Source organism: Wyeomyia smithii, chromosome 1, assembly GCF_029784165.1.
Source record: "Wyeomyia smithii strain HCP4-BCI-WySm-NY-G18 chromosome 1, ASM2978416v1, whole genome shotgun sequence".
NCBI classification, from domain to species: Eukaryota; Metazoa; Arthropoda; class Insecta; order Diptera; family Culicidae; genus Wyeomyia; species Wyeomyia smithii.
The window spans coordinates 197,595,698-197,613,856 of record NC_073694.1 but is presented as its reverse complement, the minus strand read 5'-3'; the positions used below and the strand labels follow the sequence as shown (position 1 = coordinate 197,613,856).

The 18,159-nt window shown below is 41.7% G+C and overlaps 1 protein-coding gene across 1 annotated transcript in view; it reads left to right on the top strand.

The window, feature by feature from the left end:
• Positions 1 to 18,159, top strand: part of LOC129719142 (calexcitin-1-like) — a 97,609-nt gene that overhangs the window by 72,735 nt on the left and 6,715 nt on the right. The window contains exons 5-6 of the mRNA XM_055670581.1: positions 15,555 to 15,631; positions 17,054 to 17,189. Coding sequence (XP_055526556.1) covers positions 15,555 to 15,631; positions 17,054 to 17,189 — 213 coding nt within the window. The remainder of the gene's footprint in view (positions 1 to 15,554; positions 15,632 to 17,053; positions 17,190 to 18,159) is intronic.

The following is an 18,159-nucleotide window of genomic DNA, read 5'->3' as shown; positions in this document are numbered from 1 at the left end:
TGCACCAAGCGGATTCGCTAAGTCGACGAAAGGAAAACAACCGGAACGGATAAAGGGAGCCCTAGTTGATGACTTTGCGAAGCATTAGGTTGAGTTTCGTTAAACTTTTCCTCCGGTTTGACCTACCGTAAAAATGTAAGGGGGGAAATAAACTTGACAGCTCCGTTTTCATTTAAGTTTGTTGCATATTTCAGCAGATCATTATTTTAATGTGCCGCTTGCCACTTTGAATCTAACTCTTGCGGGTTGGGCACATTTTGGCCTTTTTATTCGAGTTGAGAGTTTTTCTTAAGAGCTTAAACTGGACGAGAAAATGGACTCGAGAGTAACAAAAAAAAAGGAAAATGAAACATTCTGCTACAAAGTTTGGAAATAGTTTTTCTCCACGTTCTGTCCGGCGGCGTTGGTTTTCACAGCCACCGAGCCAATCGGCCCGCCGAGGGTCGTAAAAAAGGGAATGGAAGCTGTATGGTGAGATCAAGAATACAATATAACTCTTTCTCGGGTGAGACTTCGCGCTCAGCAATGGGAATTTGACCCTGCGTTGTCGTGCAACGAAAGCGGATATTTTGAAGAGAAAGAGAGAGAGAGAGACAGCAAGCGAGAATGCAGAAAATGTTGTGACTGATAATAAAGTTGGGCGCCCCTTCCTCCTTCGGTTTCCTGGCTTGGAGGTCGACCGGAGCCCCGTTCGAATGCACTGTGCGGTTGAACAGATTCATTATGTGGGTTGGGGTTTCCCTTCGGAGGAGCATCCACTTCACGGTTTGATTTATGGAGCATGATTTCGATCTCTTGCTACGGTTTTTCTAGCATTGCGGAGGCTGTGGTTATTTCTTAAGTGTGATGACGGTTACAATCGGTTGTTACCATTCCAAAATCATGTTATTTTCCTTTTGTTTAATAATATAATAACGCTAGTAAGTTTCTCAACTTCAGCAAGACAATACTGTTAATTGTCAGTTTTATGGTTTGACATACATTTTCATGAAAACCAACACAACAATTTTGAAACAGAAAGTGAGAAAGATATATCAGACGGTGAGAAGAAGCACGAGTTATCCTTATCAATCAATTTAAGTTTTGCCTGAGTAAACATAACTAATATGAGACTGAAATTAATGAGTTGTTCGAAAGAAAATTTGTGTTCCGTGTATCATGGTTGTTAGAGATAACGCACTCGGTTGTTTAATTAATTAGCCATCTGATGTGGCTCCAGCTTTCTAAACTGAGTGGTTTTTCTAGTTACCAGAAAATTAATTCTAGTCTTAAAACTCATTTTTTTCAGGATGCATATTATGTTTCAAATATCTCACGCAGTAAAAAGTTCAGTTATCATCATCAATAAACATTACGTCACGAAGTTTAAATTTACCGAAAGTGGCCCCTTCAGATTGCCGCCTAGGTTTCGTTTAGCAGGCGGTAATGAAAATATAGTTTCCAGCGTTGTCTGCATGTTTCCATTTGCCGGAAACCAGGAGGATTAATAACAATAAAATGAAAAGTTCCCCGTGCCGATATTTCATCCAGAGAATGAAAACCTAAACTTATTTTTACTTATGGCGCACTTGACTCCTGATAAATGACTTGTCTTTTGAGATGGCAAAAATTTTTTGTTTTTTTCTTACGTAAGAAGTATGAATTTGGTGCAAAAATACTATCGATACTGAAGCTAAGTAGAAATGAAGTCATAAAGCGAAACTTAGTTTCGTTTTGCAATTAAAAAATCAAAGCCAATTAAGAAAGGGGGTGAAATTTGGATATTGAAAGAGCAATATTAAAAAAGTCTATTTTATTTTGCTTTAGTACTGTGAAATGCAATTTATATTTGAAAGAAGTGAATACGTTTTGATAGAAATAGTGCAAGAAATTGAATGATTTATGAACATAAATCACCATTAATTTTCAGAACTTTTTTGACTAAGAAACGCGACGCAATAAACGTGAAAAAAGATGGGAAAAGAACTTCCTTGCAAAACTTTAAACCCCAAGCGGCTACAAGCAAATTGTTCTGTGATTTTGCAACGATAGTTGCTATTGTTATGTCTGTAAATGTTTGTCTTCGATTTGCAACCCGAGACCCCATCAGTTCGATATCGTTAAGTTCTAGGTGAGACTGGATTGTGTTGTGAGGATGCTGAGCACTGAAGCAATCAGTGCTTGTTGTTCGGTACCCTCTGGGCCATCATTTCGAACTGCTTCATTTCGTTCAACCTTGTCGCCTCTGCATCGCACGCTTTTCTTGCAACGGAACGATTCTACTAATGTTAGCTCATTTTACTTTGTATCTTTATGGTTATATTTATGATATTCGTTAGACAAAGAGACACATTGTAATCGACACTCTAAAACTGCTTCTCCTTTGAAGCGTTAACAAGCGTCTCTTCGTTCGAGAGGAGGCTAATTTAATTATCCTCTCGTATTAAGCACAAAATTGGATTATCCTGTCGTTCTTCTCTCCATTCCGTTCGGTATCCCTCTGCGCAGCTAGCAGATTTATATGACCCAACTAAACCTCCCCCCGTCCCTAGTGGGTTCACATTTCCGCTACCGGTTGACGACTTCATTTTTCTTTTGTGCAATCTTATGTTCGACAGATTATGATGGGCGAATTTTTTTTTTATTCGTGCAGTTCAAAGTCAGGCAGAGAACATTCTTTGTATGATGCGCTCTGCCGCCCGAAGGATGGCGAAAAAATGACGGTTTCATACGTACACTTCTGATGGGATACAGCACGGTTGCAAGGATTTGATATTCATTCTATCCCATCCCAACCCATGCCATCAATGAACACGATTGGTATGCAGTCGTTTGATCAGCTCTTGAAGCAGATCGATTTTCCTCTGTTCTTGCTCTGCTCCGGTTGACGGGATGTCAAGAAAGCGGATCAATAAGTTCACCGTAAAGCGCTTCGCGTTTCAATTGTGAACTGTGCAAGTGAAGGATTTTCTGTTTTTTTTTCAGTTCTCTAACAGTAAGCTGAATATTTTTGTTAATTTGGCTAAAACTAAAATTGCAGCAGTAAAATTTTAATTCGCAGTATTTTTTTTATTTCAAACCGTCAAGAGAACTTAGCACTGATAAGTATGAAAACATACGGTAAAAGTTGAAGTTTTATCTGTATGCATTGCAGAAGCCATCTGCTCGAAAAGGTTTCCAAAGCTACTTCCACTCCGCTGAGAGTATTTTAAACATAGCATAAGAAAAACCCTTTACGTGGAGAAGCTACAAGAGGAGTGTCCTCATGCTTCACGAGGTATAGACGTATCTCTACATGTTTCGGGATGGATTACTTTTTCTCTAGTCTGAGCTTAAAAGCTTTGTAGTGGACACTTGTTCGAGAATAGCTTTTTATGTCGTCGTCGAAATCCATAATGCCAATTATTTTTCTATAATTGAACTTGGACTTTATTGCCATTGTTCTTTAAAGAGAATATATCCGAGAAAAAGAGCGCACTTAAATGTCAATCCACCAGCAATTTTATTTATTGTGAGACAGGCCTCAAACGCGAGTATTTTTTTTCGCTGGTTAAAAAACGAAAAATGTAGAACAGTAAACATCAACTTTGCCATTTCGATATGCTCCTACACAACTAAGTAAGCCTGACCTAAGGTGAAAATCAATCTGATCAACTTTCTCTGTCACAGAAAGTTTTCCCAAATAATAACGCCAGCAGGTCGGAATCGATGGTGACTGCAAAGTGTGAATAATTGATTCCCAATTGGAATTTCTAGTAAGAAAGTATTAGAAAGTAAGTGATGTGATGTCAACAGCAGAGTTAAGATTTTCGTGAATTTATATGCCTTGATTCACCGTGAATTTCATATTCAGTATGTGATTCTGCTACCGCATGCTATCTCTCCATATTTTCACTGTAAAAAGAAATACCTATCAAGTTAGGGAAACGAGCAACGATTGCAAATCGTAGAAATTTATTATCAAAATTCATGCTCTGTGAAAAATGTGTTTCACTGGTTACGGCCATTTTACGGTCGTCATAATCGACCTAGTAAAACCACCATTAGAGTTGTTATTACCAAATTTTGCACCAAATTTACTTCGTTCGACAGTAAACTATCGACTCGCAACAGTTGGGTGTGGTTTATGGGCTGGTGGCATTATCTTTAAAAACGACCTCGGACAAAACGTGACCGTCTGTGGCGAAAGATATTGATCCATAATTCGTGACTTTTTATTGCCCAAATTCGAAGATCGGAACTAGGTTGGCATGTAAATTCAACTAGATTTAGTGAGCAATTTATCATTGGTTTTGACCTTGTAAGTTGGCCTCCATTATCAAGCGATTCTACGCCACTGGATTTTGCTTGTGTGGCTAATTGAGATCGTTGGTGTATATTAAGAAGTTCAGTTTTAGTTTAAGATTTAATAGTAATAGTGGCAAGAACCACTTTATCGATTCCAATGAAGATTTTTTTGCAAAGTCTAGCGCAGTTGCATCAATTCTCTTATTTTCATTTACAAAGTTTACATACTTTACAAAAGTTTTCAAAACGTCTTTTCTGGTCGTCGTTGGCACGTGTTCCAAGGTTGGTCGAATTAATTCATCAAACGAGAGTCTCTGCCATCCGCCAAGGGTCGCCGATATTTTCCGCTGCAACTTATCCCACACTGTGGTTACTCGTGGGCACTCGCAGAATTTGTGCGTGATTTGACGAAATGTTTCTCTATATTTTTTTCCAGTTGATGCCTGGGAAATTACGCTCTACTCTTGGAAGCTCGGTTTGTTCCAGGTAGAAGTTATGAATGAGAAGGCTGGAGGGGTTTTCTTTGATGTGGTTTGGTAGTAACTGAGTTTGCTGAGCCAAGATTTTGAGACATGGGAGTTCGGTAGGAGGAGGTTTGTTTTGGGAGAGGAAGGATTAATAGAAGGGAAGCGAACCAATTTTTTCAGTGTATCAATTTTTAATTTTTTAATAAAAATTCAAGCAATTTACTATAAGTTATCTCTTGACAAGTTTTCTCTATATCTTACATTTTTTTTGATATATCCATTATAAAAAAATACCTTAAAATTTTCATACCTTTGCATATATTAGTGTAGAGTAATTTGCAAATTAGTTTAGAAAGGCTTACACATCCACAAAGGATCATGGAATTCTGAGAGGTTGCTGCCAACATCTGGTCGAGTTAGTGTTAAATCCGTATACAAGGTCATCAGGAATGTGATTGGTATGATCGAAAAGATTGCTGGGAAAACCATAATTCCGATCAAACCAGGCCATGATTTTTCGTACACTTCTAGTGTATGCAACGACTGATTGAAAGATGCTGGTTCTGGTTGCCACAAAGTGCCACTCATTGGGATATATATCGAAAAATGAGTAAAATTTAGGCTCAAAACTAATTTTCTGAGCAAACCATTCGGTATACGATATTGAAGTCTTGAGAAAAGTTGTGTATCTTGATGATATCAACAACTTTGTAGAATGTGTCAATTCGATTAAATGCGATTCAAACTCAAGAAACTCAATAAATTGATTTTAAGGGGGTGTTGACAGAAATTTAACTGTATCTCAATGGTCTTCCAATTTTAACACTCAGTGTCTTCGAGAAAAATTTAATAAATTTTATAGTTCTAGAACTTTGCCGAAGACCTTAATTTGATATCTTGCAACTAGATGTTGTTGCTTTTATTTCAACTGAATACCCCTTTAATAACATTTTCAACAAATATCTCAAAATATTCAAAATCGCATATTAGAAAACTTCTCCGAAGACACCTATATGCTAAAACGTCGAAAAAGACTTTTGTCTGTCTTTTTTCGGTTTGTCCCACTCCTCCTCAACATCATGTGGTCGAATTCCGATTGCCTCTCGAAGTTGTCGTAGCACCCAAAGGTTTGGTGAGAAGGTCAGCTTCCATCTGCTCCGTGGGACAGTACCGAATGGATACGATACCAGCCTCTGATAAATCCTTCACGAAGTAGTACTTGGTGTCGATATGCTTCGATCTTCTTGACGTTTTGTCTGATGCTGCAAGCGCAATGCAGCTCTGGTGGTCCTCATTAACGACAATAGGTAACATCAGATGCTCGCCTAGATCGTCCACCAATCGACGCAGCCACTACAGCTCCTGCAAGAATTCTGCCAGTGCGATATACTCTGCGCACGTCTGCTTTCTGCTGCCCCATGCAACTAGTCCGCCACCGTACTTGAAAATGTAGCCAGTGTTGGACTTCCTGTTGTCAACTTCATCAGCCCAGTCCGCGTCGACGAAGCATTCCAGTTGAAGGTTGCCTTCGCCACTCAAGTGTAGCTTGAATGGTCCGCTGTACCTTTCAAGTAACAAAAAGCACCCGCTTCGCCTCGTCCCAGTCTGCCGATGTTGGTTTGGTGACACGGCGCCCGAGAATGGAAGTTGAGATGGCTATATCTGGGCGCGTATTGACAGCAATGTACAACAAAGCACCGATTTGACTTTGGTACTGTTGTCCATCTGCCAACGAGTCGCTATCCTCCTCCTTTTGTTGTACGAAACCTGTGGTCATCGGGACACGAGAAGGCTTGCAGTTCTGCATGTTGAATCGCGACAGGATCTTTAGCACATACGACTTCTGATCCAACACGAAGCGGTCAGCTTTCTGGCAAACGTGGATTCCCACCGTCCGTAATCCGCAAATAGAGGCACGGATCCGCCGATGAAGGGTGGAGCCCCATTTGCTCCAAAACCATATCAGTCCGTTGGTTGAAAATCCGCGCTGCTTGCTTCAGTTCGTTCAGGCTTCGCTTCAAAGAGCACACGGTACTCGGATTGCCGTTCGAATATCCCGGAAGCTGCTTCATAAAATCTTCTCCTGCAGGATGCTATGCAGATATGCGGTCTTAATATCGATGTGTTGCACGATAAATTTTCGTTCGCTTGCTATCGTCAGCATGGTACGGAACGAGATCGACTTTACAACTGGCGCAAACACCTGATTGTAGTCAGAGCCGAACTTTTGGGAAAAGCCTTACGCTTGTACCGCACAATTTTCCCGGACTTTTTTGCACTAATACACTCACCTACAGCCAAAAACATTGCGATTCTGGGGTAACTTGGCCATGGTCCACGTTCCGTTGTCACGTAGGGATGCCATTCCTTCATCCATGGCCGCTTTCCACTTTGCACTGGCCGGGCTTGTGATCGCTTCGTTGTACGTTCTTAGCTCTGCGCACGTGTTAACTGCCAGACCAATCGTACCAGTACACGGTGACAAAAAAGTCCGGTCACACTTTTTTGGGGTTGCCTGTAGCCTACACGTAGCATCTCTCTGGTGCCATCTGTATGTCAAATGAAAGGGTTAATTTTGCTGCCCGCAGTGGCAGTGTTTCGTTTCTGTGCATTTTGTTTACATTGAGTTGTGAGCCATGGCAGAGTTAAGAGCAGCTGTTATCGCTGAATATGTGAAAGGGTACAAACCCGGACACATATTCAAACATCTAAAACCGCTCGGAATCAACCGGAAATTCGTGTACCGGACCATAAATCGGTACCTAGAGACCGGAGGCACCGAGGACAAGGTACGATCTGGACGACCAAGATCTGTGAGAACTCCAAGGCTGAAGAAGATTATACAAGACCGGATTCGCCGGAATCCCGCCCAATCTACACGGAAGCTGACCAGGAACCTTAAAATGAACCGAGAATCAATCCGCCTGCTTCTGCGCAAGGATTTAAAACTTACGCCGTACAAAAAACAGGTGGTTCATGGGGTTACCAAAGCTACAAAGGACAAGAGTTACCAACGGTCGCGGGAGTTGCTCGGTTGGCGCGCAGATGACGAGATTATTTTGTCGGACGAGAAGCTGTTCGTTTTGGAGCAAACAGTCAATCGCCAAAAGGATCGAGTTTGGAGTGTGAGCCTCCCGCAAGCTCCTGCGGACAAGCTGAACGTTTCCCGGTTCCGAAATAAGACGTCAGTGATGGTTTGGGGAGCCATTTGCAAGAGAGGTAAACTGCCTCTTATTTTTATCGATAAAGGGGTCCAATCAACGCAGCGTACTACCTGGACACGGTTTTGAATAAAAACGTTCCGCTTCAAGCTGAACTATTGTTTGAAGACGATTACTACTGCTTCCAGCAAGATGGCGCCCCATCCCACACCGCAAAGGTTTTTCAGGCGTGATGTGAGGAAAACTTGACCGATTTCATTTCGAAAAATGAATGGCCTCCGTCGTCTCCGGATCTGGATACACTGGATTATTTCGTGTGGGGATACATGATGTCAGAGCTGAACGACTATAAAATAACAAATTTGGAGCAATTCAAGCGAGTTTTTATGAAAATCTGGGACGAGATGCCGATGAAGCACGTGCGCGCCGCTTGCGACGACTTTCCGAGACGTCTGAAGCTGGCTCGATCAGAGAAAGGTTGTGTAATTCCGAGATATAGTCTGTGAAGTATCTTTACGAGTTACTGAATAATGCTATGAAAGTCAGATTCAGATTTTCTTCTTATTCTTTGAAATATTGAGATTTTCCTGTGTGACCGGACTGCGGTGGGACACCGCAGTTCGCTCTCTCTGATCGTCGCAAGCCACCTTGTGCACCAGGAGTTTTCGCAGGTTACTCCTCCTGCAGCGGCACAATGCCGGGAACTTTTGAAGGTTGTTTTTCCTGCACTTCCTCCTCGTCGAAACCATGCTCGTCTTCTTCACCAAATTCGTCTTTTTCATCCTTGCCTTCAAATTTCTTCCTCTTCTGCGGTGGAACCCACACGTATGCATCACAACCGAAGATCTTCAAGTGTAGTAAATCTGGTTTCTGGCCGAACCAAATCTCGTACGGCGTCGAACTAATCGCTGATGACGGCAATCAGTTCTGAATATACGTTGCGGTGTTTACGTCTTCCGCCCAACAACGTCAAGGTAAGCCAGCGTCCAACAGCATGCACAGTCCCATCTCATTCAAGGTCCTGTTCGTTCTTTCAGCTACGTCATTTTGCTGAGGTGCGTACCCAGCGGTAAATTCGGCCTTAATCCCTTGATTGATGCAGAATTTTCGCAAAACGTTGGTGGTGTACTCGCCACCTCGGTCTGAACGGATGACTTTCGATTTTCGACCGAACTGAGTCTCAGTAAACCTCACATACTCACAAATCTTGTCAGCTACCTCTCTGACTGTGTAGCGGCTAAGGTCGTCAATCATTGTCATGTAATACCGGTACCCGCCCGGCGATGTTGTCATAGGACCAGCAACATCACTGTGTTTTTTCTCTACTGCTTTGGGAAATGGTGGCCGTGACATCTTCCCTTCGACGCAGCACTCGCAGGTCTGTTGAACTCCGCAACTTTTGATTTTTATCCCGGAGGCCAATCCGAGTCACTCTACTTCGCCAATTACATCCGGATCTCGGTGCCCCAATCGTCGATGGAACGTGTGCAGACAGTCAGAATTGTGCTGCTTGTAATTTACCATCAGCATCTTTTTTGCCACGTTTAGTCGGTATTAGCCAGCCATGCGATCTGCCGTCGCAATTACCGACCCGTCGTGAACCAACCTACACTGATTTGCATTGAATTCCATCTGGACACCTCTTTTAGTGAGTTTCGGCACGGAAATCAAATTGCCTTCTAGTCCCGGAGCAAAAATCACACCGGTCAACGTTATCGACACTTTTTCGTTACGTCCATTTACGCAGTTGATTTTACAGTCTCCGATGCCTGCTGTTTGCAGCATTTCACCATCAGCAGTCGAAATTTCCGTACGAACACTCTCATCGATACGCACAAAGGAACTGCGGTGTCTCGCCAAAAGTGACGTGGCACCCGAATCGATCACCCACGCACTATCGTCCTCACGCTGACCGGACTGTATCATAAACGTGAACGACTTTGAGCCGCTTTCGCGCACTGTTTTAGCCTTGGCCTTTTCCTTCCTATCATGTTGAGCACCGTTTTCAGCCAGGAACACCTTGCAATTCCGCATACGATGTCCCAGTTTGCCGCAGTGGTAGCACTCTGCACCTTTTTGCGACGCACGTGTTCCACCCATGCGCAACGCTTGCTCGTCAAAACCGGAACCTTTCCGGAGCTTTTCCGCTTCGTCCATCAATCTTACCTTCACTAGGGCCAGAGTGAACTCGTCCTCGTTCCGCGCTTTGAAAGCCGTCGTAAGCGGATTGAACGACTCCGGAAGTCCTCGCTGAATCAGCATTTCGAATCCGGATTTTTCGAGACGGGCATACATTTTCTCGACAAGTAGGACTCCATGTTATCACCTACCTTAAAGTTCTGATTCGTGATCTGCCGGAGAAGGGTCACCCGCTGCCCAAGCGTTATCTTTTTGTGGTGGTCCTTCAGCGCCATCCACGTATCCTTCGCCGTCGTCTTGTCACGAATTAGTGTGTGTTGGCTCTCACCCAACATCATTTGGATCGTGACCAATGTTGTTTCGTCGCCCTCTTTCCTTGCGGTCGTTAATGGGTCCGGAGGAGTTCCTGGTTCTACGTACGTCCAGAGCGGCTCCCTCCGCAGCAACGCCTTCACAGAGAACGACCATGATTAGTGGCTCAAATTGCTCAACTTGACGATCTTTGCCCACTCCACCTTTTCAAGAAAAAATAAAACAGCAAACTCTTCAAGCTTCAATTTTCCGATCAGGAGCTTTCGGCTGGGCTCCACAACCTGTTATAGTTAGACAGGGAATCTTCGGGAACAAAAGGGAAAGACGTCTACTCTTGCTTGAGGTTGAACTAGTAATGAGAGAATTATATTTTTCATTTGGTTGCTAAACAAACTACATAACAACCAAGAGCAATTCTCGCTGAAACCGCCCCACTGGTGACATGAGGTCTTTCAAGAAGGATATTTTTATGTCTAAATGATTGAACGTAGCGAAAAAATGAGAAAACCACTTTGGTTAGTTCATATTGATGGACCCCTCGGACACAAATCAGTTAATCGGTTTTTACAAAAATTGATTTTTGAGCAATTCTTGACCTTTTTATTGATTCATTTCTCTTGAATTTGTCATTAAACCCCCTGCAACCAACACATCGTTTTTAAGAGGAATGATAGAGCTTTCATTTGAAGTAGAAAAAAATTGGCCGCCATCTTGGATTTCACCAGAAAAACATAAACAATAATCCTTAAAAATCTGCCCACGTGGAACATGGATGGCCCCTAATATACACTACACACAGACACACACTACAGGCTCAGCATGATTTGATATTGGGCGCACGTCATGCGTTGTACTGTTTGAAGGTCGATTTTGAAAAGTGACCAGAATGCAAGGTAAACTCGATGCTCACCTAATGTTTTGGATGTATCTTAAAGCATTTTTTCTCAGCTTTCCAATGGTGATTTCAAATTAAAAGCGGTGGTTGCGAACTTGCTCAGAAACACGTTTTTCTGATGAAATCCAAGATGGCGGCGAGATCCAAAATGGCGGCCAGTTTTTCTCTACTTCAAATGAAAGCTCTATCATTCCTCTTAAAAACGATGTGTTGGTTGCAGGGGGTTCAATGACAAATTCAAGAGAAATAAATCAATAAAAAGGTCAAGAATTGCTCAAAAATCAATTTTTGTAAAAACCGTTTAACCGATTTGTGCCCGAGGGGTCCATCAATATGAACTAACCAAAGTGGTTTTCTCATTTTTTCGCTACTTTCAATCATTTAGACATAAAAATATCCTTTTTGAAAGACCTCATGTCACCAGTGGGACGGTTTCAGCGAGAATTGCTCCCAATTGCTAAGAGATTTATGATGTTGCACTCCATATAGGCAATGGTTGCCTAGATCCGGCAACAAGTTTTTCATTTTTCTTAAAACCCCCAAGAGAAGCGTTGTTAAATTGGCTTGAAGTCATTTGGAAGTAATGTTGAAGATTGCTGAAACACAGTTGTGGTAGTGTAGGCATGACCGACAAGTTGAAAATCATATTAGATGGTTTTCGGCCATTCTAGGCAATTTTTCATAAACAGACACTCACCACCTTGAACTTAAAAATGACATCTTGAGTTGATTTTCGGTTTCTGGGCATCATATTTATTCCAAAAATACCAATATTGGGTGGCACTCGATTTCAAGCCCGTAGACTTAACAGTGGTGAGCACCGCTAACAAAATCGACATATATCTCTTGACAACAGAAACTCTCTTTCGCTACCACATCGCACTGCAACACGACCCCATTTGTTCCATGTCAGCTAGCTTCAACGCCGTAGCAGATTCATTCGATTTCAACATCTCGGTAACAACATTCAAACAAAATTTTTCGTAGACGACAGGTTTAACTGTTTTTAATGTGTGTCTTATCGTTTGTAAATATTAATCGGCATTTTGTTAGTAATTTATATTATCATTAAGACCAGCAATGTGTCAAATAATTTAACAACAACAATAAACAACAATAATATAATTCTTTTCACAATAACACTAGTCAGTCGGCTATTCAATTGAAACCTCTTTAGGTCAGAGTCAGAGGCAGCGAGACTCGGAACAGTAAGCGTAAAAAGGAAGGGCATACACACAGGCCCGGATTTGAGGGGGGGGGGGGGGGGGCAAGGGGGCAAATGCCTCGGGCCTCACGAATAAAGAGGTCCCCCTAATCCTGAAGCGACCTGTTTTTTTCCGCTCGTCATCTTCCAGAACTTTACCTCTAAATGTTTTAAGAAAAGAGGGCCTCAAAACAAATCTGCCCGAGCCCCCCAGCGCCTAAACCCGGCCCTGCATACACACAAGCACGAGTTATAATAATTATACCACTTACTCTCAATAGTTCCCAGATGGTCTCGAGGTACGATGCTGGCCCAACAAGCCAGTCGTCGTGGGTTCGAGTCTCAGCTCGGGAGAGACTCTTAGTGTCAGTAGGATCGTAGCGCTAGCCCCGCAATTGTCCTGTACACTAAACAGTCGGCTGCGAAGTCTGTGTATAACAAACAGCAGGTCAAGTTCCGAATCGGAATGTAGCACCAAGGCTTTGCTTTGCTTTTACCCTCAATAATTATATTATTCATGATAGAAGTGCGGAATACAGCCAACATCCGGGCGATATCACAAAAATCTTTTTTTTTTGATCGCAGTGATGAGTCCAGGAAAAAAATTCTTTTTTCTAGAACATATATTGCTCACTTGCTTATAATACTCCGCAAATTAATAATGAAGGTTCCAAAATTTTTCTCTCGATCATGTTTGCTGCAAATTTAATTTTTCTTCTCGTTGAAAATTTTCGAGGAAAACCCTTTCTAGATTAAAAATTTTACAGAAAATTCGTTGCTTCCGAAACTACTTAAAGGAGAAAAGTGGGCAAAAGAGTAAGTTTGCAGTAAGAGTTTGGAACTTATTCCTCCAATCACTGGATTTTTTGGATACTTTGACTGGTGTCAATGTGAGGATTCCGATACATTGATTAAGATTGATAAACATGTTCGGGAATCACATGAACGTTTTGCCGTTAACGCACTATTCCATCGGATGCTACCAGGAGTGTAGTCACCGTTGTTACAATTCTATTAGTAGTTCTTCGAAGCCAAACTGGTCTGAGTTCAACCCTTGCCGATATTTATGACATGTTGATTGATGAATCCTAAGTCCTACGTCAACTCTGCGTTTGTGCACTCAGGTACAGACATTCATAATTGCGAAATTTACCACCGTCGGAATTTGAAATTGAATATTGCTCCTTGACTAGAGTTACTTGAACAACTCCTATTGTTTTTTATCACAGTTTGCACGTGTGGAAAAAAATAAAACTACGGTTAGGTGAATCGAGTACCGTCACGTCCTCGCTTGTTAGAAGCTCTTGACAAAATCAGCGCAGAGCTAATGGTGTGTGCCCTTCTCGTGGTACTCGCGGGTACGTGGTCCAAAAATCCGGTTCCGGTATTATCGCATGGAGAGCCATCTTTTCGCCACGCTAACTGCATGAAAAGTTTGCCTAATTCCACAGTATTTCACATTCCAATCGAACACTGCCATCGTGGAAACGGGCTTTCCACTCGAAAACTCCCTCCGGCATGTGTCACGCTAAAAGCTGGAGCTCATCGGGAGCTTCGCCTGCCACTCGTAGGGGTGAATTATTTCGATTTGAATTTAGCGGTTTTGCGACGTTTTTGATGCAGTTTGGATCCGCTTTCACACAGCGACAATACGTAGAATCTCATTAATATGTAAATCGTCTTAATTGGCCGGTATTTGCTCTATCCACTCGAATCATTCTGATGAGTGGAGTGTATAAACGGGACAAGTGTGTGCATCGTGTGCTGCTGCTGGCCGGGTTATGAATTGCAGCCAGTTCAGCCGTCGGATGTGCTAAGTATGGCATTTGATTCTGATTAATGTCTGCGAATAATGTGGCCATTAGGGTTTGATTTATTTGAATTTATTTTACCTAAAACCAGGAGCAGTCTCACTCAACAAGTATCAATCATTCCATTTTTTATTTTTTCAACTCTGCGGGAGCGACTCGAGTTTCAACTTTTCACGACCTCAGTAATTCTCCCAGCCGAAAGTTGAAGTATTGTCTTCGGTTTCTTCCGTGGGTACAAAATATTCAGCGGTTGCACGTTTTTTGGCTTATGAGGCTCACTCAGCAAAAGTTATAGAGAAAGTCTATCATTTGATTCATTTCAAGCACAAATCAATACTTCCCTCTGTCCGTCCTGTTGTGCAGCGTAACTTCGACTGTCATTTCGAACGAAACCGATAATTCTGTGCATAAATTTGATTGCACTGTCGGGTGACTCTACGATGATGGTGCGCTACTGACACTGAAACTGTGGCAAACCGCGTCAGCAATCGTACAAAAGTCGCTGTTAATGACAGTCATAAGCAATGTAGTTTTCGAGTCGAAAATCAATGCTTGCATAGGAAAAAAAAAAACGTCAAATGGTCTGGGTTAAACTGTAATGAGAAACTATTTCTGAAAAAAATCGTTAGAATAGAAACCTTAACCTTCTATTCAGGAGTAAGTAAAAGAATATAAACAAACAAATAAAAGTTTTTCACATTAGATTAGAGTTCGACAAACGTTTTGCATATGAATGATGGAGGGATGAAATTGGTAGGACCGTAATTTACTTCCTACCTTTGCTGCTCACGGATTTCAGTTATACACCTGCCCGCGTTATAAATGCAAATATTCATTGTAAATTGAACTTTCGAAGTCCCTAAGCCCACAATAGAAACCAATTACTAGTCGTACTCGATTCGGCATCAGCGGTAGTCAGATATTTCCAACTAACAATTTATATTGCGAGCAATAACAAGCGCAATTCTGAATATTTAATTTGTTCTGTATTTCCATCGGATTAATATTTTCCACTGCAACCGTTGAAATCATAATAATCCTCATATTTTGCGTTCTCGGATAAACTATTCCACTAAAGCTCAGCCTGAGTAACTTTTCAAACTCAAAACCTTTTGCGCTTCGGAAAATTACACACTGAAGACGGTTTATGTTTTATTAATTTTTTGTTTTTGTCTTCAGGGTGCAACAGGTAGAAGAACTTTGCGAGTTGTTTCGATGGGCTTCCACTTACCGCAACCCGTAGCCCGACCCACAACGGTAATGATAACTAATGGTCTGCTCTCGTTTTGATTTTCACAGGTGTCGGTGGAGGAGTGGTGCAAGATGTGGGACGAATACGCACGGGATCCGGACTCCGTGCTAGACTGGCAGCTGCGGTAAGTTTTTGCTTGCGGGGTTAAAACGTTTATGTTATCGGCTGATGATTGACAGGACATGAAAAAAAAAGTTTTGTTTTGCTTCCATCTTTCATCGGAAGCGGTTTTCGTTTTGATAAAACTTCCAAAAATCATCCATCGATTTTTTTTTCTAGAGACGAAGATTAAATTTTGAACTTTTAAGTCATACTGAGCTTTTGAAACGGTTGGTTTTAATTTGTCAAAAGCAATCGACAGTAATTTTCTACTGAACCGAAGCATCGATTCGTTCGTCGACCATAAATTTCTGGAAAACTCATTATCCCTATTATGAGGACAGAATTGTGAGACATTACACACTAAGCTTCTTTACATCTTCGAGCGGTGCAAAAAAATGTCAATTCCAGTTGATTTATGACGGAGTAAATTTAACCGGCGAAAAGTTTTTTTTTCTTTCTGCACCTCCCCTGGGGTGAGTTTCGACGAATTTTATAGACTGCCATACACACATTTGCTGGTTGTCTGACACTGCCACAGAGAATATTGGCTGGTTCTACATGGAATAGAAAGTCAGAAATCCGATTGTCCGCTTGGTTGGTGATGGTAACGTAAGGGAATTCAGGCTGTTTGAAAATTCAATCTGACATTTTAGGCAGCATTCTTATTCTTATTATTTAAAACAACGTCGCCTTTTCCCTTGCGACAGCTTTCTAGCAAACTGTTTAATTTATACCTTACGAATGCAAATTAGTCATCCATATCTGAGCAAACTCTCCGAATTGGGGATGTATTGTCCCAAATTTCCAAGTAAAACAAATGTTTTCCCATCTGAGCCTTGGTGCAGCGGCAGCAGCAGTCGGCTCGGCACCAAAACGAAAATATGTACCACATTTTCTTCAACTACCGTCGGGTACAGATAGAAGGAAGAGGCACACGCATTTACAGAGTAATGGGAAACCCGACGGAGGAAGAAGAAGTTATAATTTACTTTCTTCGTTTGCCACCCGGTACGGATCTTTTCGGTTTCGTTTTCCGCAGAGTTTTTCAGCATAAGGATGTAAACAGAGTGAACGCGGTGAACGTTGCGATGCGGCTTTCGCTAACGTACGATTGAAAGCGCAGCGCTTTTCATTCAGATTTAGTTTACTTTCGAATGCAGTGAAAAATGACTTTTAATTTGTCTTGCTAAATATTGATTGGAGCTGTACTTTCCTTGCTACATCACTGAGCCGCAGACTACCGTAAAGTTTATTCTTGTGAGATTCTTTGGATTGGGAAAGACAAACTTCTGAATGAGTTTTTCAAGAGCCTATCTTTGCTTATGGTGCTCGAACAGAGCTGTTTATGTAGTGAAATGCGTAATAATAAACAAAAAATGTAACAATTTCACTGCGACACAAAAGTTCCAAATTGTAACTATGCTAATTTCATACTTACTTCCAGATATATGAACTTCATGTTCGACCTTGAGGATGCCTCCAACGATGGCGGCATCGATGCGGAGGAATTCTCAATCGTTTGCTCCAGCTACGGACCGGACAAGCAGGAATGCCAGGAAGCCTTCCGGAAGATGGCACAGGTAGGTTCGGGAGCTCTGTTAAAGTTATCTTACTTTTTCAGATGGAATGCGAAATTAGAATCGCTTTTGAGTTCGAATGTCGAATGAATGGACTGTCTCAAATAAAGTCCCTTTCCACGCTGTTTTTTCTTCTTCTTGATTTCCATCTTGATTCGTAGGTGAAATTTTTCAGGAAATATTTAGCCACAGAGTCCACTTTGACAAGCGAATGGTCATAGTTTCGAATCTTAATAGAATCAGACCGTTCAGTATCAGAGAAACTGTTACGTATACATTCTCAAGCTAAATAAGAAAACGGAAAACAAGCTAGACCCCACTGTTGAATTGATACACATCTTTCCAGCCTGTCTTATATCAATGTAATTCTTGTAAAAAAAACGATCGATATGTTATTATGTTGATCCTGTTGAAAGACAGATGAAAAGCATTCAATCGAATGATATGAAGTCATCCCACACGTAACGTAAATGTTAATCTGCAATGCAGAAAAACTGCAGCAAGGTAAAATTTTTCCGCCACTCGCCAAAACATTGCGAATAGTTGTCAACTCAATTTTAGCCACTGTGCTACAATAAGCCATTATTTTTTCGCATGTATTGAAATTTGATTTTAATCTACTTATTGCATGATTCATGGTTCACTTGTTACGTGGCTTCAAACTATGAATTATGAGTTGGGCTAGTTTTGAACGAAAACGACGATACAGCCAATTTTGAGACAGTATTTTCCAACTATCTATCTACTATCTCCCAGATGGTCTCGAGGTACGATGCTGGCCTAACAAGCCAGTCGTCGTAGGTTCGAATCTCGGTTCATGAGAGACTGTTAGTGTCAGTAGGATCATAGCGCTAGCCCCGCAATTGTCCTGTACACTAAACAGTCGGCTGCGAAGTCTGTGTATAAATGAACAGAAGGTCAAGGTTCGTATCGGAATATAGCATCAAGGCTTTGCTTTTTGCTTGCTTTTATT